Source organism: Lycorma delicatula, chromosome 5 (assembly GCF_047948215.1).
Source record: "Lycorma delicatula isolate Av1 chromosome 5, ASM4794821v1, whole genome shotgun sequence".
NCBI lineage: Eukaryota > Metazoa > Arthropoda > Insecta > Hemiptera > Fulgoridae > Lycorma > Lycorma delicatula.
In genome coordinates, this window is record NC_134459.1 from 106,647,755 (window position 1) to 106,672,226 (window position 24,472).

The 24,472-nt window shown below is 30.4% G+C and overlaps 1 protein-coding gene across 1 annotated transcript in view; it reads left to right on the forward strand.

The window, feature by feature from the left end:
* LOC142325278 (kelch repeat and BTB domain-containing protein 8-like) overlaps positions 1 to 23,056 on the forward strand; it is a 35,698-nt gene extending 12,642 nt beyond the window's left edge. The window contains exons 3-6 of the mRNA XM_075366821.1: positions 12,109 to 12,220; positions 13,620 to 13,741; positions 15,814 to 16,020; positions 19,062 to 23,056. Of these exons, the coding sequence (XP_075222936.1) occupies positions 12,109 to 12,220; positions 13,620 to 13,741; positions 15,814 to 16,020; positions 19,062 to 19,351 (731 nt within the window). The 3' untranslated portion in view covers positions 19,352 to 23,056. The remainder of the gene's footprint in view (positions 1 to 12,108; positions 12,221 to 13,619; positions 13,742 to 15,813; positions 16,021 to 19,061) is intronic.
* Positions 23,057 to 24,472: the final 1,416 nt, after the last annotated feature.

Below are 24,472 nucleotides of genomic sequence, written 5' to 3' on the forward strand. Positions count from 1 at the left end.
AATAAAAGGGACTAACATTGAGGGGGTCTCGAGTTTATGGACAAAAATGAAAGAATTTAGATAACATCTCATTTCAGGCGTACTGTGGCTCAGAGGTTGGCAACCTTTTTGTCAGTAAGGGCGCAAAATAAATTCAAAGATTATTGGAGGTGCCACACTATTGTTACACAGTAAGCAGATACACTTGTCTTTAAAGTCAATAAAACAAAATTGTCCTTTTCAGTCAACATTAAATAATAAATTCTTTTTCTTTTACAACTATTCATAGTGGGATATTTATAAAATCCATTTAACCAGTACAATATGTATTTGATAGTGAAAAGTGCAACTGTCTTGCATGATGTGGTTACTAATAATACATAAATAATAACATATAGTCAATAATAATAATAATAATAATAATACTCAGAATACGTAGCACTCAGAATATGGTAACATATTACCAAATTTATCAGAAGCGAGAATATTCCTACATGCTAAGTAGCAAGTGTGTCAGTGTATGAACTTGATTGCTATTTGTTGACACTGAGCTTGTGCAATTATATTGTCTTATATACATGCGATGCCGATACGGTTGTTGGGTTTAATAGGTGTGTGTGTTAATATGGTGAGGGCATATAAAAATCTTATTGAGAGCGCTATAGCACCTGCGGGCACCGCGTTGCCGATCCTTGCTATGGATTATTGAGATTGGTGGGGGTTTATAAATCTCATCGGGAATCAACAGAAAGCTTATGGGATCCAGATAGTGGTCGTCCCATTTTCCAAGCAACTATGTCCTTTGAAATGTTTTGCTCCATATCTCGTGTTTTACATTTTGATGATAGATCGACATGTGAAAAATGAAGGAAGGCATAAAGATAAATTAGCTCCTATGCTTGAAGTCCGGGAAAAAGTAAGTAGAAGTTCTACCAAAACTATATTACTCTGATGAAAATGTAAAAAAGTGACAATTGATGAACAATTTGTTAGTTTTTGTGGTCATTGCCCTTTTTAGATAATATATTTTCAGTAAACCTGCAAAGTATGGTATAAAAATATGGACATTATGTTATAGTAGTACTTCTTATGAACTGAAATTGCAGGTTTATGCCAAAAAGAACCAGGTGGTCAGCCAGAGAAGAACTGGGGAATAAGAGTTGTGTGGGATTTGATTAGTCATCTCAGAGATCCCACTTACTGTAGATAACTTTTTTTACTTCTTACAATTTAGGGCAGCATCTTCCAAGATATAAAGTAATTTTGTACTGTAAGAAAAATTAGGAAAAACTTTCCAGTGGAAATGACAAATAAGGAAGCTCACAGCTTTTAGTTTTTTTTCTAATACAACAATAGTGAACTATGTTCCAAAAAAGAACAAAAGTGTTGTACAGTAAGTAAAGACAAGCGCCAGAACTGACAAAAAACTACATATCATTTTAGATTATAATGCTGCTAAAGTTGCTTAGATATTCTTGACCAACTCATAGCCACATACACTGCAAATGCAAAACAAACCGGTGGCCAGTGATAATATTTACATCATGCTTGACATATCTGCATACAACTCATATATTCTTTGGACATCAGTCAATCCAAACTCTAATAAAAATTCACTAACCAAATAAAGTTTTTATTTACAAGAATTGGGAAAATCACTTATTTCACCATATATAAAATCAAGAAAATACATTTCAAGAACATTGAATTTACTAATTATTGTGAAATTAATGCAAGGACAAGATCAAATTTTGCCTCTACCAGGAACTTCTGATGGGGAAGTTATAGGGACAAAATGCGCACAGTGCAAGTTTTGACCTTCAAAAAATGACAATATTATTTGTTCTTAATGTAGGAAACATTTATGCAAGCAACATGTGACATACTGTTGTTTTAATTGTAAATATAAATATTTTTGTATGTTTGTATTGTATTTATGTATTGAAGTATTTTCAAGTGAAATTTTCATATTACAGCTGATTTTTCATTTAAGTAAAATTTTCATCCATTACATTTAGTATTTTAATTTTATTTTTTAGTATTTATTTAAAGACTATACTCTATAAAACATTGTTCTTTGAAATTTTAAAAAGTAAAACCGTTGGCTATTCAAGTAAATGTATTTGAATTTGTTGTCATTGATTTAATTATCCATTTTATTGATAATATGTTAAATGATAAATACATAAGTATTATTATTTACTGAACTGTATTATATTAATAGTAAATAATTTTTACCAGAAAGTTGTTATTTTTATACACAACATAAATAAATAGTTTCATAAAAAAAATATTACATGATCATATTGACCGAACAGTATGTTAATACTTTTTTTTATCTTCAGTCATTTGACTGGTTTGATACAACTCTTCAAGATTGCCTATCTAGTGCTAGTCGTTTCATTTTGGTATACCCCCTACATTCTACTTCTAACAATTTGTTTTACATATATTTCAAATGTTGCCTGCCTGCACAATTTTTCCCATCTACCTGTCCCTCCAATATTAAAGCGACTATTCCCGGATGCCTTAATATGTGGCCTGTAAGTCTGTCTGTTCTTTTAACTATATTTATCCAAATGCTTCTTTCTTCAATAACTTGCCACAACACCTCTTCATTTGTCACTTTATCTATCCATTTGATTTTTAACATTTTCCTATAGCACTACATTTCAAAAGTTTCTAATCTTTTCTTCTCAGGTAATCCGATTTTCCAAGTTTCACATTCATATAATGTCATGCTCCAAACATATACTTTCAAAAAGTATATGTTTTCCTGATGTTTAAATTAATTTTTGATGTAAGCAAATTATATTTCTGAATGAAAGCTCGTTTAGCTTGTGCGATTTGGCATTTTATATCGCTCCTGTTTCGTTCATCTTTAGTAATTCTACTTTCCTAATAACAGAATTCTTCTACCTCCATAATCTTTTCTCTTCCTATTTTTATATTCAGTGGTCAGTCTACATTATTTCTACTACATTTTGTTACTTTCATTTTTTTCTTATTTGTTTTTATGCAGTAGTTTTTTTGTAGGACTTCATCCATGCCATTCATTATTTCTTCTAAATCTTTTTTACTTTCAGCTAGAATTATTATATCATCAGCAAACCACAGCATCTTTATCTTTTCACCTTGCTCTGTTATCCCAGATCTAAATTGTTCTTTAACATCGTTGACTGCTAGTTCTTATGTTTCGATTAAAGGCTTCTTTCTTATGTTCTTCAATTATTACTGTTGCAGTTTAGTTCCTGTAAATGTTAGCAATTGTTCTTTTATCTCTATATTTGAACCCTAAATGTTTTAAAATGCTGAACATTTTGTTCTAGTCTACATTAACAAATATCTTTTCTAAGTCTATAAATGCTATGTATGTTGGTTTGTTTTTCTTTAATGTTCTTTCTACCAATAATCTGAGCACTAAAATTACTTCCCTTGTTCATATACTTTTCCTGAAACCAAATTGGTCTTCTCCTAACATTTTTTTATTTTCTGGTGACCCCTTCCTTAGTAGTCCCCACCTGGAGATCCGAATGGAGGATTAATCTACCTCCAGAATATTTTACCAAGGAACGCACCTCCATTGTTGTTATATGAAAATGCAGAGAGCTACATTTTCTTGGAAAAAAACAGCTGTAGTTGCTTTCAGCTGTGCAGTACTCAGAAGATTGAGTGATGATGTGGCTGTTTAAGTCCTCCTGACCTATGCCCTTAACAACTACTGAAAGAGCTGCTGCCCTCTTTCAGGAATCATTCCTTAGTATGGTTCTTAACAGATACCTCTCTGATATGGTTGCACCTTCGTTGCAGCTATTCTATATCACTGAGCACTCAAACCCCCTCACAATTGGCAAGGTCTCATGATTCATAGAAGGAGATGTTAATACAGTAAATTCAACCAGCACAGCAGGATAAAAAATTAAATCATTCCATGATTTACGGGTTTTCTGCTGATGGACATTGATGGGCGTGATTGTGTTCCTCAGGCATGGTTGTTTGACTTGAGAATAGGTGTCGGTCACCCTCACCACTCACGCGTCCTGAAGTGGGGTCGAGCACCTGGCACATGATGGTAGACTTACGGCGGGACAGGTGCTCGACGCTTGACCCACCGGGTTGGTCTAGTGGTTAACGCGTCTTCCCAAATCAGCTGATTTGAGTCCTAGTAAAGCAGTTATTTTTACACGGATTTGAATACTAGATCGTGGATACCGGTGTTCTTTGGTGGTTGGGTTTCAATTAACCACACATCTCAGGAATGGTCGAACTGAGAATGTACAAGACTACACTTCATTTACACTCGTACATATCATCCTCATTCATCCTCTGAAGAATTATCTAAACGGTAGTTACCAGAGGCTAAACAGGAAAAGAAAGAAAGAAAAGGTGCTCGACGCTAAGGGTGAGGGTGGAGTGATCCGCAACGTTATGAAGACCATTCCTGGGGTCGTGGCGATGGATCGCGACGTTTGTTTCTGCGGGCTCGCTGAGCAAGTCGGTCGGTATTTATATCGTTTAGTGGAATACACTGACAGGAGGTATGCTGGAAAGCTCCTAGTACACCTTTGTGACTGTGCGTTGGCAGATCAACTGAAGACGGCTGCCCCGGAGAGGAGGCCGGCGGGACCACCTACAGCCACGGTTGTGGTGAAGGCGGACGGGAGATCCTACGCGGACCTCCTCCGCTAGGTCAAGATTAGTGTGTCGCCGGGGGAGACTGGGGTTCTCTCTGTTCGTCAGGGCCTCGGGGAGGACCTCCACATTCGGGTGCGGGCCAAATGGGGCGCTGCTGAAAAGTTCAGCACAGAGATTTCGGAGACGATGGTGGTCGTGTTGGCGGGAGGAGTGGTCGGCGAGTACACAACCTTTATGTGGATGCACTTTACGACCCAAGAAGAATTTATGAAAGACTTTCGTCGGGTAACGAGGAGGCGGTGACGCTCGACGTCTTGTACATGCGGCCGGCCTATGGGGTGACAATAGCAAGTTGTTGGCTGTTAGTTGGGTGTGTATAGGATGGGTGGCCTGCAGGGTGGTGCGGTGATCCTTAGAGGATTGCTGCTTCCGCTGCTGGTGTCTGGGGCACTGGGCAAAGTCGTCTAGCGGGCTGGACCTGAGCGGCCAGTGTTTTAAATGTGGGGAGGCTGACCACATCAGGAAGGATTGTCGCCGGGAAGCCTGAAGTCCTTTCTGTAATGCAAATGGACATGCCCCTGGAGGTCGGGGTATCAAGATTACCCGTGCGGCATGAGGTTTCTACAGCTGCACCTGAACACTAGGCGGTTCCTATGTGGGAAAGCTCTGTCTGGTAGGGGTGGGATGCTTTGGCGCCTCACCTTTGATAACAGGCACCCTACGGAACCATGGAGGGAAGTAAAGACCCAAGTCCTGGTGGGGGATCCTCATTTGAGGCGAGGCACCGGAAGATCATAGTCCTGGTGGAGATCCCTTTGGTTTCTCCGCTTGAGGCCAGGCCCTGTAAAACTATAGTCCCGTTGGGGAGTCCTTCTTGGGGGTTCCCTTATTAGAGGCATGGCACAAAAGACTGATTCCTGGCTGTCTGGGCGGGAACCCAGACTGCCCACCCTGTCTGGGTGGGCAGTTTGAGGTGATGGCACCACCCGGAGCTGAGTTTATGCTTAGATGCAGGTCTGGCTCCGGGAGGCAGAGCATAAGAAAGAAGAGAAAAAACTACAGATGATGAGTTCTGAATACATCAACATTTTTGTTGATGTATTCTGAATTCATCATCTGTATTTTTTCAGAACTTCAAAACTTTTTTCAGAAATTCAGAACTTAATAGCAAGGATCAAAAATGATCCTTGCTATTAAGTTCTGTTATGGGAGCTTAACTATTAACACCATTATGTCCACAGCATTTACATTATGGTAGAGCATTCATCATGAATGCATATGGAATCAATGAAGAGTTGCACGTTATAAATCACTAGATGAAAAAAATTTGTTTTAAAGCATGTTTTTTTTTGTTTTATTAGTTGCAATTTATTTGAAAAAAGTATTTGGAATTAATGATAACTGGTGTTGACTTAAAAAGTAATCAATTTTTTATATACATGAAGTGTGAACAGAAAATATCTGACCTTGGCTAAAAAAAACAAAAATACTTAACTTATTTAGTTCACTGACTTGTTCCTTTCAAATGGTTCTTTCTGTTGTAACACTCTTATTCCAGTGGTGTTTCCATTGTTGGAAGCATTTTCAAAGTGATTTTTAATGAGCACCATTAGTCCTATTGTTGCATTTCTTTTGATCTCTTCTCTATCTGCAAATCACTTTCCTTTAAATGGAATTTTAAGCTTAGGAAAGAGTGAAAAATTACAAGGAGCCATTCTGGTGTGCAAGAAGCCTGCTGAAATAATTTGATCCTGTGTTTTACCAAGAATCTCAAGTGTAGTAGATCATATAACATGTATACAAATAAATTGCTTATCTAAACTAATTTACAAAATTAATATAAAATAATAGTAAAACAAGATAAAACTGCTTTACAAAAATTTTACAAAACAGGAACTTATCCTGCTTAATATAAAATTTACAGGTGTATAAATTTGATATAAAACAACATTAAGTAGGTAAATGTGATATAAATCAAATAACATATTACATGATCACATTTTTAAGGGTTTTCTTATATTATTAAGACAGGCACTGTTTGCAGCAGTGTTAAAACCCTCCATTGAGGAAGGAACCAAAGTTATCTCTGAAAGGTCTTTGGAAGAAAAAGCTACATTAATTTGAATGTGAGTTATTTATATTGAATAATTTTTCACAAATCAATTTTTTTTTCAGAATTTTTTGTCATATTTAATTTTAACTGATTATACTCAATTTATTTAACTTATTATACTCAACTTTATTTTAACTTATTATAATCAAGTTATATTGGTATCCTTACTACTCAATTTCTCTCATATAACTTAGTTTCAACTAAAAGAACAATAATATCAACAAATTCTAACCTTTATTGTAGTTTCTTACCCTTCAAAAAAAAAAAAAAATTAAATTAAATAAAGCTTCTTACACTTTATCTCATTTTATTCAGATATTTAGAGCTTCATTTAGATATTTTTTCTTTCAGTTTTCTTTTTAATATATAAGAGATAGTCTGTACACACTCTTGCTTCACTCACTTATTTAGCTTCTTCTTTTTTTTTTATTCCATTCTAATCGCTAGTACCTGATTATTTCATTGATAATAAATCATATTTTTGTATGTTTCAACTTATACTCTAAAAGATCTACAAATGTTGTATAGGTAGCTATTTTTATTTCCTCCTCTCTTCCAAGTTTTGATGTGAGAGTTATGATTGCTTCCATTTTACCTCTGCTCTGTCTGAACATAAATGATTCTTTGTCTAGTTTGCTTCCAACTTTTGTTTTACTCACCTCTATGTTATCCTAATTAATGCTTTGAATGCAAAGAGATAGTTTGATAATTCTTGCTATCTGATCATGCTTCTTTACTTTAGGATTGGAGTTACTATACTTTTATTGAAATTTTAAATTAGCCATAGTAAATAATTTTCATAAGGTTCTTGCTTTGTTAAAATTGATTTGACCATTCTTGTTCTAGGCTAAACATATTAACTGATTCACAGTAAGATGTTCATTATTCTACTTCACTTTTATATGAAAAAATACTTTTAAGGTGAAACTTAAATGATAAATGTTTATGTATAATACTTAAATTATTTTGAGATTAAATTGCCTAATAACTAACTTTATATATAGTTTACTGTTAATTTTAGTATTTTATTTATAATATAATATTATTATTACTTGAAAATGGAATAAATTAGTCTTATAATTAAAAAAATCACTGCATTAAACAACAGGGAACATTTTATCATTCTGATTATTTGTTTACTAATTTGTTTGTGTTCATTCATAATTCATTAGTTTTGTATATATATATGTGTGTGTATATATATATAATCTTTCTTCTTCTTCTTCTTATTATTATTATTAAATGTAATTTAAAATTATGTCTTTATAGTCAGTGTTTATTTTTTTAGGTTTTTTTTTGCTAAGTTGTAGCTTATTACATTTGTTAAAAAAGTCTGTTATTTTTTAAATACATTTATATAATACTGTATTCGTAGTTATAGTCTTTTTTCTGCTTAAGCCAGAGTTTAGAATATCAATAATTGTTTTGTTTACATAAAGTAAGGATTGTTAAGATAAATAATTATCAGACATGAGTAATTGGTCCATTTTTTAAGTACAGTATATCTCTCAAATTAACTCATTTACTAAATGGCCGTGAACAACTCTTTAGTGATATGACTTTTTGAGTTATCATTCCATTACAGAACTGTAATAAATATGATTGTTTGGTTTGCCATATAAGTATTTACAATTCACAATAATTTTTTGTTGTTTGTGAACCTTCTAAATTTTAATTATCTGACTTTACATGTGTAGTGTAGCATAATAAAAGTGGAGACAATAACTCTCTTAGGGGGATGGGTTAACTTAAATTTTGTAAATGAAAATACATCACAACTACCTATTAGTGTAAAAGAAATTAGTGCTATTATCAGAATGTCTAAAATGATGGTCCTTCTGTTAGACTGACAGCAAGCAACATATCATTACAATATAACAAGACAACAAAAAATAAATATTAATAAAATTGTCTTCAAGTCATTATATAGATAATTAATTTTTTGCTTAAATAACATGAAAAATTTAACAGGACTATTAGAGGAATTTGCTCTACAAAACAAAAAAAAAAACAATTATCAAAACTGGTATATTTATTGGGGGGGTCATGCTAATCTCTATGAAAGGAATTATTTTCTTTCATCTGGAGGTAACAGGTTGGATCCTGGTCAGGCATGGCATTTCTCACATGTTACAAAATTCATTGTAATGCATCTTATTCATTATTGTTGGGTGTCATCCCCTTGTTACTACTGTATAAATAAATGAATAAGGCTTAAATGTATAAAAGAAAAAACACTCTTTTTTTTAAAGTACATTAAAAAGTGTTTACTTTTTCTGTTTTACATAAATGGCTATAAACAAGGATTCCTAATATTTAAAATTATTTAACATTTTTATATTTAAAAATACTTATTAAAATATAAAATAAATAAATTTGGTATATAAATAAAACTTATCAACTAATAGCTAGGAGTAGTATTTAACAGAAAAGTATTTTTCTAAATAGTTTTAGTTTCTACAACTTTCTTTATAGTGTTTTTTAAGCTTTTATACAGATTTCAATTGACAGTTTCAGTTTATATTAAAACTGTTTTTTAAATTACCTGACTACTTTTAAGCAAGATTTAATCCATTGACCAAACCAGTAGTAGTAGAGTAAAAGTAACCATTTTATCTGGTGTCAGTTTTATCATATTTGTAAATCATTATGGACTTATTTTATAAATAGGGACCTCAGTTTTGGATTTCTCAGTGTGGTTTTTTTTTTTATTAGCCTTGTTTGTTTTAACACTGTTATTGGTGAATATTCAAATGTCAAGCTGGTACATTATATTTTTTCCTGTATGTGTTATAATTAGATTAGTAATTGACCTTATCTCAGAATCATAAAATTTTCCATAAAGTTTTTTTTTTACTTTATGTAAATAACACAGTTATGGAATCAATTTTCAAATTGTAGCAGAAATTGTTTACAGTATTATTTTAAGAAAATCATTTACTTTGTCGAATGGTAATTTATTAACTGGTGTGATACTTCAGAACTGCATTTATTATGAGTATCAATGTACTGTCTGACCATGAAAATGGTTGCTTTTAACAGACAAGTGTTAGAGTTTTCAAGGTTAAAATGTAATAAATAAATTATTTTATTTTACTGTTTGTTTTTTCTTTCATCAAATAAAATAGCCTTTGTATTAAAAAATATATATATTTTAAAAATACTTTGTAAAATGTAGATTTTAATGTGAGAAAGACTTTAATAAAAAATGTAAATTATTTATGTTAAGTTACATTCTGTTTTGTTAAATTAATTTTTATGAGTCGTATAATTTTTTTTACATGCAACACCGTATAATTAGAGTTTAAGACCGTGGGGGTGGGGGGGGGGGGTGTTGTAAGAGTTGTGATTAGTAAATGAGGAATAGTATTCATGTTTGACTGATTTATTAACTGTTTTAAATAAACTGGTTACCATAGCGACATGAATGTTCCGTATAGTGGCTCAGACAGTGTACATTAACACCAGCAATTTATAATCTCACCACATACACTTGCCATTCTTTTTATTTGGTGCAATATAAAATAGATGTTGATGAAACATCAAACCTATTATGGTTATGGTGCCACTATTCATGCCAGATTTGAATTATATAGAATGATTGGTTTTTACAAATTGATGTATTGATAGATTGTATTTATAGTAGTAATATTATGAATAGCATCAGTACTATGGCAAATAAGAAATTCTGAGATGCACTATCTAATCTAGATTTGGTTTGAAGCACACGCTATTGAACCAAAATATTATGCCTGTGTTGTTTTGGGATCATAAGGGAATTCTTTTGTGGCAGAATTCAGGCAATCTGGGACTGCAATATGTCGCAGAAGTTGCTGAAAAAGCTTTGGAGGTCAGTGCAAAACAAACGACATTGGATGCTCTTGAAGATTCCACTGTGTGGTAATTCACAAACTGAAATGACCTCTTGCTGATTGAAATGGTCTCCCAGATTTACAAAAGCTGTACTAGAGCTCTCCAAATGGAAGATTTTCATTTATTGCCCCCCCCCCCCCTGTAGTTCGGGCTTGACATCAACTGATTTTAATGTTTTCATCGCTTAACAAGATAAAGATTTGGCTGGTTATTTAGCTTTATGTAACCACTGAGGATTGTTGTTTGAGTTAATAACTAACAGATTTGGGTTCTTTGGTGGTGGAGTTCCTTTAGGATGGTCTAATGGTGATATGAAAAGTGTCTTGAATATGAGTGACAAGTGTGTGAAGTTGTGTAAGTGTGTGGGTAACTTATTTATGTAATGTAACAATTTTTTTCTTTTTCCTCCAATCAGTATTCAACCATGGAATTGCCCTGTTATATCAAAATTTATCTCATGAACACAGATCATGATTGGATAATATTGAGTCCCTTGATATACAAAAAAGGATCACATCTTAACACATATTTTTTTTCTCATTATTAAATATATTAGCATACAAAAATGTAAAACAGTGATATGTTCAATGACAGACAAAATTCAAATTTGATTACTTTCTTAATATGGGCTGCTTAACTAAAAACTGCCAACAATAACATCAATTGATACCTGTATGAAAATAACAGCACCAGTTACTGAGGATGGTCACAAAGATGGCTGAAAATGTTTTGAAATAGCCTTTTTTTGAAGACAGTTTTATACAATTTGGTTTGGTGTATAATCACAAAAGTTTAAATTAACTTAAAAAAAATTAAGTTGAGATAATAAATAATTATGTAAAATTATAATCACAAACTCAAATATTTGTAAATGTAAAGGTATCTTTTTTTTGACAGATTTAAAATCTTTAATTTCATAGTGGATGCATAGAATATCACTGGAACATACATGCAAAACTCAATTTTTTTAGGAAGCATGAGTTTAGGAGATATTGTATTGAATTACTGAATAAGTAAATAGTATTTTATATTAATTTATGTATCTTCTGTTTATTCTGTAATCAGTTTTTGCTGTATTAGAAAACTTTAATCCAAGTAGTTAGAGCTGAATGGTGGTTGAGTCATAAAGATGGTTTAGTTGAATCATTTTTGCTAGATGCTTATTGCAGTCTCTCTAATTCAGCTGGTGATTGTACATTAGCACTTTTGTTTTGGTAGACAAACTACTATGTATATATCGTTTATGCTTACTCACTATGACACAATACAGTTAAATAAGATGTAAGTGTTAAGCTTATGAACAAAAGAAATCAATGAAGTGCTGTTATTTTGATTGTGAATCATTCAATTGTTTAAATAGAAGTATCTTGGTATTGCAGTTACCTAATATCTTCAAATGCAAAATGATTCAAAAGTGTTTATTATATGACGATTTATAATGTTAATTCATTTATTCTACTTTTCTTGTCTTGTTTTAAGTGATGTTTAATTTCTATTTGGTATTTCAGATTTAAAAATTTATGTTACTGGTGGAGAGTATATGATGACTAGGGAAGGAGGTCATAATATGTCCGTATGGGTTTATGATACTTGGAGAGATATGTGGGTATATGAAACTGCGTAAGTAATACATAGTATTCAGTTAGTTCATTAAGTAGAAGATACATTTATTATCTTTTTATTTATTTTTTCTGATTTTGCTCAGTAAGTAATGAATTAGTTTATCATTCGTATTCCATTTAAGATTGTAAAATAATATCACATATTAGCTCACTAAGTTACACAGTTTTTCAATTATTCACTTAATACATTTAGTGTGATGATTGTTATTTATTGGTGACCTTGAAGTTATTTAGTATTACCTTGTTAAGTTTGTTATAATTAGTTGATGTACTTAAGTCAATAATTTTTTTCCTCTTACTGTTCTAATTATTAATAATTAGTTTATTGATTTATTCATGTATGGTTTTTGTATAGTAAGTATTCCTAAGAAATAATGATTTCCTTTTATAATACTTTTAATAAGCAGTGATTTCTTAGGAACATAATGATTTTGCTCTTATTGAGCCAGATATCAAAATTGAAGTAATAAATATGCATTAAAATATAATAAACGTTTTTTTTTTTTTTTTAAGCCAAGCAGTAATGGTTCACAATGTGTAATAATTTGGTATAGTATAACCAGATATTCCACTTCCTGTTTCACAAAAAAAAAGTGATCAAAGTGAACCACTTTTGGTCGCTGATTAGTTTGTGTACCCTACTTTTTACATGCACAATAGGCGCATGGCCTTTTGTCATTTAACTGATTTTTTTTTTGGTGGTATTGAATAAACATAGCATAACAAAGAAATCAACTGAAATAGAACAGGTTTTATCATTGAAATAATTACTACTGCTTAAGATAAATTTTGGGAAGAAAAACTAATCAAATTTTTTTTTTATGCACCCTGCTAAAAAATCATTAGCTGAAAAAGTTATAACAAATTAGCAGATATCTATAAACTGAGTGCAGTAAACTTTGCTCAGTATTATGCAACCAAGGTGTTCTATTTGAACCAGTTTATTAAACATGTCATTACATTATAAAAAATCTTTTATCATTTGCACTTTATAAAATTTTATTTTTGAGGTTCTGTTTTTTGAGATGTCAGAAGTTGAAATTTTTTTTGAAACACTTAAGGATGTTTATAGATGATGCAATTTACAGATGCTGTGTTCAGGAACAACAACAGTTTTATTGTTTGATGAATTCAATGACAGAACCATTAAGTTAATTTGCAATGCTCTGTAACAGTATTTTTCTTACATCTTATAATAGTAAAAAACTATTGTTATAGTAATAAACTACATATTTTATTCTTGTACTTTTATTTAAGATCACTATCTGCAATTAATGCCTTCTCTGCGTTTTAGCTAATTAGGTTACGTTTGTTATATCTTTAAAATAAGATTTTCTAAATTAACTTATCACGTATTCTCTTTTTTTTTATTATTTATTTGTTTTTAATTTTTTTAGTCTGCCTACCCCTTTAAGAAACCACGCATTGTGTTGTATTGATGATGATATATATGTAATTGGTGGTGTTGGACGTCACAGAGTAATTGAAAATGCTGTTCATAAATACAATGTAGTTCAAAGTAAGTAGGACCAATAATTTGACATAAACATTGTTTTATCTTAAAGGTTATTCTCTGGTTGTCTTAAAAATAGTAACGTTACTCCAGTTTTCAAAAAATGATGATAAGGCAAATTTCACAATTTGCTCGGTTTTTTTGGCAACAGAATCAGTTATAACATTAAGATGTTAAATGGATTTGAAAGTGGAGTGATTGTAGGAATGACTTGTTGACTTAAGTAAAGCATTTGATTGCATTTTATGCAATATACTTATGATAAATTTCATTTATGTGACACTGAGGTAGAGAGTTAAAAGCTGATTGAAACTTTTTTAATTGGCAGAAATCAAGATATGATTAATAATTCAAAATGAGACTGTAATTACAGGAATGGCCCACAAAGTTGGTCCTCAGACTGATTTTTATGAATGATTTGAGAGTAAATATATCATTCACTTCCATATTGAATTTAAGTGATCTTAATATTTACATGCATCTGTCTGTAATCAAATTGCAACTAAGTAACTCAATAAATATGGCAAAATTGTGATTACATCAACAATCTTTATCAATGTCTCTAAAACAGTCAATAGTTTTTCACTGAATAATCAGTTATACCAGATTTTAGAAAATAATTCTGTAAAACTGTTTGGGATATATCCTAACATCTTTGTCAGGTTAGCAACTGCTCAAAAAATTGCCAAAAGTAACATATTTTCTTATGAGACTTAAATCATGTCCAAATTATTTTTTATTATTCATATACTTTTATGAATATTTTCATTCATTTCTATGACGTGTAGTTACAGTATCAGTATTTGGATTGTGTTGTGGAAGGGGAGGGGTGACAGTACTGCTTCCTGCAACTTTTATCTTGGACATGACATAATTTTCAACATACTTATATTCAAATGTTTTATTTATAAAGGAAGTACTAACTGAGTCCATTTTCTGTGATCATGCAAAATGAAAAAAAGTACAATGTTAAGAAATTCAACAAACTTGATGGATGCTGCCTGTATTTTAAAATTTCTTTCATCAATTTAGTGAACTATGTTTTAGTTATTATATAATAGAATTTACATAATAATGTATGAGGCCTATAAATTCATCAAAATTGGTATTTGCAAGGCAAATTGGTATTGGTATTTTATTGACAAAAAAAAATTTATAAAAATTATTTCTCCTATTTAATGATATGTTCTGGATATAAAGCATGGTAATACATGCACGTATATATATTATGACTGGAACACAATCGTGGGTATGAAAATGATTTTCCCTGTATCCATTATTAAACGTAAGTTTGTAGCCTTGTATCCTCTTGTATCTCATCTCTTAAATATCTGTTTAAAAATTGTGCCTTGTGTTTAAAAATTTATCCCATCTTAAAATAAAATTATGACAAAAATGTGATGTTAATTATGGCCAATACTACATAATTTTACTATCTGTGGGACTTGATATTACAACACAGGCTGCTAATTTTATTTAAGTTAAGAGTTGCATATGTATTAGAGTTAGATACAGTGCTTAATTTCTGACTGGAACTTTGTTGTATCTCTGTTTTGGTTTGTAGCATTTTGTAAAGTATTATTTGTGTAATTTTTGGAAATGTCAGAATGAACTAAAATTACCTGTTACAGAATTTAAACTTAACCTAGCTAGTATTGGATTAATGACAAAATAACATTGTTTTTGAAAAAAAAAAGAAGAAGAATTGGAGCTCTTAGCTAAAACTATGGATTACAAATATTATTTTTAATTTCAGTTTAATCAACATCGTTTCCTTCTACACAACAAACTACTTTAAATAGTAACTATATATTTTTAGTCCAGAGTCTGACTGTAATAAATAAATAAATAAAATTTAATTTGTTGTTGTAGTTTAATTGTTTTTAGGATCTCTTTTGATTTTTTTTTGCAAAATGATGGGCTATTTATAAACTTTCATTCTCTTTTTGTTGATTTTGTTAGATTTTGTCTCTTGCAGAGGGATGGGTGAGTTTTATGTGTACTTTGAATGTTTTATTTGTTTATGTAAGAAATGTGTACTGTTTAATTTTAAATTGTTTTTTTATTTTTCTTTGCAGAAATTTGGTCAAAATGTCCTCCATTGCCGATACCTATCTACTCAGGAACATGTTGTGTTTATAAGGATCATATATTTTTATTTGGTTCAGTTATATTTAGTTATCGTCCAAATGGATTGCGTTGGGAAACTGTTGACAATATAAATATTCCTCACAATCTGTCAGTTTCTTCAGCAATGACATATGACTGCTGGATTTACATTATTGGTAAAGTAAAAATGTTTCGTAATTAGTTTGCAATTTTTCTTATGTTTGTGCACCAATTACTGTAATAGCATGTGGAAGATGAAATGTGAATAGAAATAGTGTTATTGTGTTGAAGTGTATTTTAGTCAATTAACAAATAATATGTCACTAGCAGATGTGTTTAATTCCTGAAGATACTTTATGTGAATTTGAGCACCTTTAAATTTTCTTATTAAAATTTTATTCGTATTTTGTAATCTGTGCTTGTAACATGTTCAAAAGTAAATTTCAACTTACTAATTATATTAACCTTCTCCCTCTTCATTGTTTGGATACTGTTACAATGGTTGAATTAGAATTGGAAGATTCGAATTGTATAAATCATTATAAATTTTACTATGAAATTTTTTCTGGACTTGAAGTACAGGATTGGGATTAAATATTTGTCTCAGGTAAGGGTATTTCATGAAGGAAGAGATCATGTAAAAAATAAGTCTTGTTCTCAGTGATTACAAACAACTGTTTTCCTAGCATATTAAGATATCTTTAAATTAAATGATGAAATTGTTTGGGGTGAATTGACAAATAACTTTTATAATTGTTACAAGAAATTAGTGTAACTTGTAATTAGTGTGACTTGTATAAGTTAGAAATTAGTGTTGAGTGGTAACAGAATATTGCTCAGAAGTTATAATAAATACAATAGACTGTTGGCAAGATGAATTTCTTGTCTCCTTTCACAAAGAAAAAATGAAAAACAGTTTTATTGTGACTCAAATTCTTAATGTTCTGAAAGAGAAGGAATATGTTTGGAACTTCAGTATGATCTGAGATGAGATCTTACTTTCTTTAATTCTGAAGTGAAACAGTACATCCAAGGCTGTACTGTTTTACTTCAGAATTGAAGAAAGTAAGAATGCAATAAAAATCTGATTACCTTTCTTTTTCAAAAAAAAAGAAAAAACCAATTTTTTCAGTAGGCAAGATTTCCATTTTCTAGAATTAAAAGCCTGGATTTTCTGAATTGAAAGATTCCCTATTTAGTGCCAGTCATTTCATTTCAGTATACCCTCTACATCCTACATCCCTAACAATTTGTTTTATATATTTCAAATGTTGCCTGCCTGCAAAATTTTTCCCTTCTACCTGTCCCTCAAATATCAAAGCAACTATTCCAGGGTGCCTTAATATGTGGCCTATAATATATATATTAATATGTGTTTTCTCTTTTAACTATATTTTTCCAAATTTTTCTTTCTTCATCAGTTTGCTGCAACACCTCTTCATTTGTCACTCATCTGATTTTTAACTTTCTTTTATAGCACCACATTTCAAAAGTTTCTAATCTTTTCTTCTCAGGTACTCCAATCGTCCAAGTTCCTCATCCTTATAAAGCTATGCTCCAAATATATACTTTCAAAAATGTTTTCCTGACATTTATTAATTTTTAATGTAAGCAAATTATATTTCTGATTGAAAGCTCATTTCCCTTGTGCTATTTGGCATTTTATATCACTCCTCCATCTTTAGTAATTCTACTTCCCAAATAACAGAATTCTTCTACCTCCGTAATCTTTTCCTATTTTTATATTCAGTGGTCCATCTACATTATTTCTACTACATTTCATTACTTTCGTTTTATTCTTGTTTATTTTTATGCAGTAGTTTTTGTGTAGGACTTCATCCATGCCAGTCTAAATCTTTTTTAGTCTCGGCTAGAATTACTACATCAGCAAATCATAGCATCTTTATCTTTTCACCTTGCACTGGTATTCTGGATCTAAATTTTTCTTTAACATCATTAACTGCTAGTTCTATGTAGAGATTAACAAGTAATGAGGATAGGGAACATCCTTGTCAGACTTCCTTTTTTATTGTGAATGAAAAATGAATGCTATGCATTCTGAGTCTATAAATGCTATGCGTGTTGTTTTTTTTAATCTTCCTTCTACTGTTAATGAGTGCTAAAATTGCTTCCTTTGTCCCTACACTTTCCCTGAAACCAAATTAGTCTTCTTCTAACACTTCTTCCATCCTCCTCTCAATTCTTTTGTACAAAATTCTAGTTAAGATTTTTGATGCATGACTAGTTAAGCTAATTGTTCTGTATTCTTTACATTTAGCTGCTCCTGCTTTCATTGGTATCATGTCAATAACAGTTTTTTTGAAGTTTGACAGAACTTTCCCTTTTTCATAAATATTACACACCAGTTTGTATAATCTATCTAATCGCTTCCTCACCTGCACTGTGCAGCAATTCTACAGGTATTCCGTCTATTCCAGGAGCCTTTCTGCCATTCAAATCTTTTAATGCTGTCTTCAATTCAGATCTTATCTTCCTTTTCTTCTTCTGTGACTTTCTTTTCTTCCTCTATAACACCAGTTTCTAATTCATTTCCTCTGTATAACTCTTCAATATATTTCATCCTCTTATCGACGTTTTCTTTCGTATTATAAATCGGAGTACCATCTTTATTTAACACATTATTAGATTTTAACTTATGTACCACAAAGTTCTTAACTTTCCTGTATGCTCCATCTATTTTATTAATGATCATTTTTCTTTTCATTTCTGAACACTTTTCTTTCATCCACTCTTCTTTTGCTAATTTGCTCTTTCTGTTTATAGTATTTCTTAATTGTAGATAGTTCCTTTTACCTTCTTCATCACTACAATTCTTCTACTTTCTATGTTCATCAATCAGTTGCAATATATCCTCTGATATCCAAGGTTTTCTACCAGAGTTGAGCCTAAGTTTGCTTCTGCTGATTTAAGAATTTCCTTTTTAATATTCTCCCATTCTTCTGTTTTAAATCTACCATTTTGTATTGTTACTGACAGAAAAAAGTATAGTGTAGAATTATTATTATTTCTTGCCAGTTTCTTTTTCTGGTTTGAAAATTCATTTAAAATAAATTTTATTAAAGAAGTTGTTTCCAAGTAATCATAAGTGTCCCAGTCATAATGTGTTACTTATCTTAATTTGGTTATATATTAACTTCATAATTATTGTGTATAAAATTATTTCGATGAAGTTTAACAAATGAAAATTCTGTTTCAGTTAACACAAGTTCCGATCTATACAGAATTCAACCATTCTCTGAAAATGTTATAATGGAGCATTTGGGTAAATTTCAATTGGAAGGAAAAAATGCCTGTATTGTTAACGATTCAATATATCATTTTGGTTGTGATCAGCATGATGATAAATGTAATATTGAAGAATACAATATAAAAACAAGTGAATTTAATGTACTTTGGGAAACAAAGTCTACTGAATTACGTTTAGACAATGCTAATGGTTGTTTCTTTTTGCCAAATTATTGTAGTTGGTCTGTTAATCCATTATAGTCAGTAATTTAATTTTAATCTATCTGGATCATTTATATAGATCATTCAAATGATTAGATAAAAATATAGATTAAATTAGTTATCTAATTATAGTCCGGTGAGACCAATAGGTTGTAATTGACAAGGAGTAAGATTTATTTGATTAGTTTTATAAATTGCATTTGACTATTACTTGATTTACTTTAATATATTTATAACACTGGTCAAGAGAATTTAATTTTTTGTTAAATGAGAGTGAATGGCTGATTGTTATAGTATTTTATGTTGGTTTTACATATGTTAATGTATTTTTTCTATTGGGCTCAGCTTTTTTGTGATTGTAATTTCTTTTGAAACAAAAAATGTATGGTGAACATAATGTGACAATTCATTAATGTATTCTGTACTCACCTAAAATCTATATCGTTTGGATTTTCTGCTGTAATTTGGTGAAGGTAGATCTCTCTTTACATTTCAACAGTAGTCACCTAACATTTTTGGGTTCCATTTTCCCTGGTATCTTGTTTGCTTTGTACTGCAGATATCTCCTGGTGAAAGAATTTTCCATGTTCATCACTGACAGGGCTGAGATTGTTAGGGAATAAATCCATATGTGAATGTAAGAAATGAATTTTGAGTGACATGTCACACCCAAGTTATTCACTCTCATTTAACAAAATCATTGTTGATCAGTGTAATTAGAACAGTCAGTTGATACTTGTTGCCAGATACTAGTCATTAGATATATGTAGCAATATAATGATTGCAATTCATCCTTTATCAGGTTTTATGAAGGATTCCTGTTCTGAGAAAGATAATGGTATGTATGATTTGTTAAAAAATTCATATACTTTTCAGATACTAATGATGTAAAGAGGAGAGAATAGTGATAATACTGATGATTTAAGAAAATTGATTACTCAGATGGAATATGTCCACCTAAAAATTTTTAATTTGTTGAAAAACAGTCTGATATGTATTCTGTTTGTGATTGATAACTAAATATTACAGAAGTTGAACTCAAATATTAGAAGTTGAAAAAAAAAAACAGAATATTGCTATAACTTTCTTATTAAGTAAAATGTTGAATTTGTCTAAAGTTTCTACAATTCTTTGGATAAAGACATAAAACTTATTTAAGTAAATTTTTTTTATATTATCAACTATTAGCCCAAGGGAATTGAAAAAATGGGGTTTTGAAGACAAAAAGGAATCATATCTCCCTTAATAGGCTCAGTATTGAGTCGTTTTAAAGTGGTCATTAATCCTCTAAACATTACCTAAAACTTTTGTCTGAAATAATTTTTGATATGACCAACCCTTATGGCAAGGGATGACCAAAATGTTGCTGGAATTGTACGAAGGTGGGACTTGTCATACACTAAACATGTGAAACTTTTTTTCACATGCAACCATTGTCATATTGAGTAAATTCAAAGTTTTTCTTAACTTTAAGGTAGAAATATTTTTTGTATCTTACTTTCTCTCTTTTTCCTATTTAGCCTCCGGTAATTACCTTTCAGATAATACTTCAGAGGATGAATGAGGATGATACGTATAAATGTAAATGAAGTGTAGTCTTGTACAGTCTCAGTTCGACCATTCCTGAGATGTGTGGTTAATTAAAACTAAACCACCAAAGAACACCGGTATCCACGATCTAGTCTCACGATCAAGTCTGTGTAAAAATAACTGACTTCACTAGGACTTGAACGCTGGAACTCTCGACTTCCAAATCAGCTGATTTGGGAAGATGCATTCACCACTAGACCAATCTGGTGGGTTTTTATCCCCTACTTAGCACTGGTGAATTCTACCTCCGCCTTTCGGTGTGCCAAAAGGGATTTTTTTATATCAGCTAATTAAATAAATGCAATAGAACTTAGAATTAATGTGTATCAGTCATTCTTGTATAAGTTTTGTTTGGATTTATTTCAATATACTGATAACTTCAATTAAATTAAATAAAAAAAAATATATATATATTCAGTATGCTAATGAACTTCAATTTTGTTCATAATATCATTGTAAAACTTTTTCAAAATTTCCAGTGGTTGAGTAAAGTTCCTTGTTGCTGGTGTAACACCAAGCACCAGTATGTCAATGTTTTTTTACTCCTTTTTCGAATATTTTTAGGTAGATATTGTACTCTTCATGTGATCCTATTCTTACTTAGTTTGAATCATAGTTTCTTATCAGCATGAAAGTATTTCTCCAAATATGTTTGTTTATCTTCATCTGAATTTAGTTTTTGTTGACTCTGTGACATCTTTTCATCTCGGTATAAAGGTTTGATCTCTCCGTATAAAGGATATATCTGATAATAATTTTAAAAATTCAATAAATATCATTGTTCCTGTTCAATGCCTATTATACTGAAAAGAAATAATAAAGAATAATAATTGGTTTCTGGGAACAGTGGAGATTAATAAAATAAATATATTATTCTATTAAAAAAAAAAAAAAAAGAAGTAATTGTAAGGAAAAATATAATAAAATATAAAATAGTGATTTGATGAAATAAATTATTACTGAAAATTATTGTAGGTATTTTCTGTTAGGGTAATTAAGGACACTAATCTAAGAAGTATAAAAAAAAAAAAAAACATATTGCCATTATTTAATTTTGTACAAGACAATGGTATGAATCGGAAAGCTGGTATTGGTTTTTCACAATGCACACACTAATAGTAACATTGATTAAATTCACACAATCTATTGATTACACAATGCACAGACTTGGTGCTAGATGAAAAGGGTTGATGAATTAAAAAGCTATTTAGCAAGAACTGCTCCTGATGTAAAAAAAGGTATGTAAATGTAATAGTAATTATGTTTTTATTGTTTTAAATAATAAAATATTTATTAATATTATTTTTTTTTTTAATAAAAAGCTACCACTCTGGTGATCTCTGTGGTGGAGTGGTAGTGTCTCGGCTTTTCATCTGGATGTCCTGGGTTCAAATCTATCAGGCATGGCATTTTTCATGTGCTACAAATTTCCATTTTCTGATTATCTTGTACAAGCTTCTGTTGGTTCATTAATCATTATTAAGTAAAATAAACAAAATAATACATATTGAAAAAAGTTAATATTATAAAAAAAAAATAAATTTTGTTCATCTGTGACACTGCATTGTTACCACTCCTGAGTTGAAAGATGTTAAAAAAGCCAGAAGAATCTTATTTAAACACATTTATATATTTCAGTACAAGCAAAATGGTGGAACCGGTTACTGGCTACTAATAGTTCACTGTGCAACTGAATAAAGTGTAGGCATTGCTAATGCATAATGTATTACAACCAACCTGATTGGATTATTCAGTAATTAATACATTTGGTAATTATTACACCCCACTCTGCTCTCTATTTCATATTTAATGTTTTTTATTAGTTTATGGATTAGATTTATTAAAGATATAAAATTTATGAATTATACTGATTAAAGGTATGTATAAAATAATGGACAGGAATTGCAATCATTAAATCAATGTTTATAAAAATAAGATTAGAGTGATCTATATGCATGTTCCAGTATTTATTAAATTAAGTAGTGTTTTTTGTTATCAATTTATTACTTTTTTGTCAATTTTAGTGAGAAATTAATAACATATTTTTAGGTATTTTTTAATAAGAAATTATTAGATGTTAAACATACTCATTTTAAATATCTTAAAATAATTTCTTTAGTAAACTAAAATCTTTAAAATATTTTCACTGTTTGATTTATTTAGTTACTTAAAATGTACCATATCTTGAAAACTTAAGATTCATGAGTATTTAGTTATATTTTAGTTTTATAAACTAGATTTAGAAAAAAGGATGAAAATATTAAAAAATAACTGATTTTTATCCTTGTACTTGATTTTAATTAAATATTTTTACATATTTTTAGTCTAGTTGAGAAATTATCTTTATTTGTTGAATTTTTGTTTTTCACATAAGTTAAATTTATTCAGATTAGTGTAGATTTTGCCTTTTATAGGATATTGTATGTAATTTGCTGGCCCTTGGATAAGCTGGATGATGTGTAGTTATTAATAAAAATATCATATTGTGGGGGTGTTATTAAAAAATGGTAACTGAAGATCATTTTTTTTTTGTTATGGTTGGACCAATAGGAGAAATATATTAGTACTAACAAATTTATTTTTATTTTGGTGAAATCTAAAATGAGTTGGAAGAAATACTGCATTACATGAATTTATTTTTAAAAGAGAAATTCAGTATGAAAATAAATAACATTTAAAACAAAGATTATAAAATGTGACAGAAAGGATAATGGGAATTAAATTTTAAGTGTAGGAACACTAAATATCAGAAGTTGTAAAATTATGTTATTTAGGTGGACAAACGAAGTGGTCATGAATAGTAGACCGACATAAGTAAAACGTTTTCTTGCAAAAAAGAAGTCTCCTAACACCAAATTTTCAAGAAATTCTTGAAAATATTTGTGTGGAGTGTAACAGTGTATGACAGTCAAACATGAATAGTAGGAAATGCAGAAAGGAAACAAGTAGAAGTATTTGAAATGTGATGTTGCAGAGGGATGCTAACAATTCAAAATACATAAGTTATTAAGGTAAACAGAGGTGAAAGGAATTTGTGGTAGCATCTTGCATTATAGACCAGGTTTGTGGCTACATATAAGACATCTTGGTTTAGTCAATTTGGAAGAAAATAGTTACTCTCTGTTTGTCAGACATTTTTGCAGGAAAATTCTGCAATTATTACTCTCAGAGTACAGTTATCCAACTCCGACTAATGGTCCTTGTACCTCAGGAGCTTTAATTTGCCAGTTATATTATATGTAATATATTTTAAAATGTCCTACCGCCTAGAGCCAGAGTAATCATGCTTTGTTTTATATCAGAGAGGGATAAATTAATTTGTTGCTTTAGATTATTTGTCTGAGCCTTTCTTATAGCTGTGATTCATTCATGTTATAATGACTATTATATCAGTCAGGTAGATGAGAAGTTTGGGTTAAGTGGAAGCTCATTTCGAAATAACTTAGTATGTACAAAAATTGGTAGATACAAATGAACATATAAATTTGAGTAGTATAGTGCTAAACGTTTATCTTGCAGACAATTGGGCAATTTAAGCAAAATAATCTGCTGTTTATTTTTATAATGAAT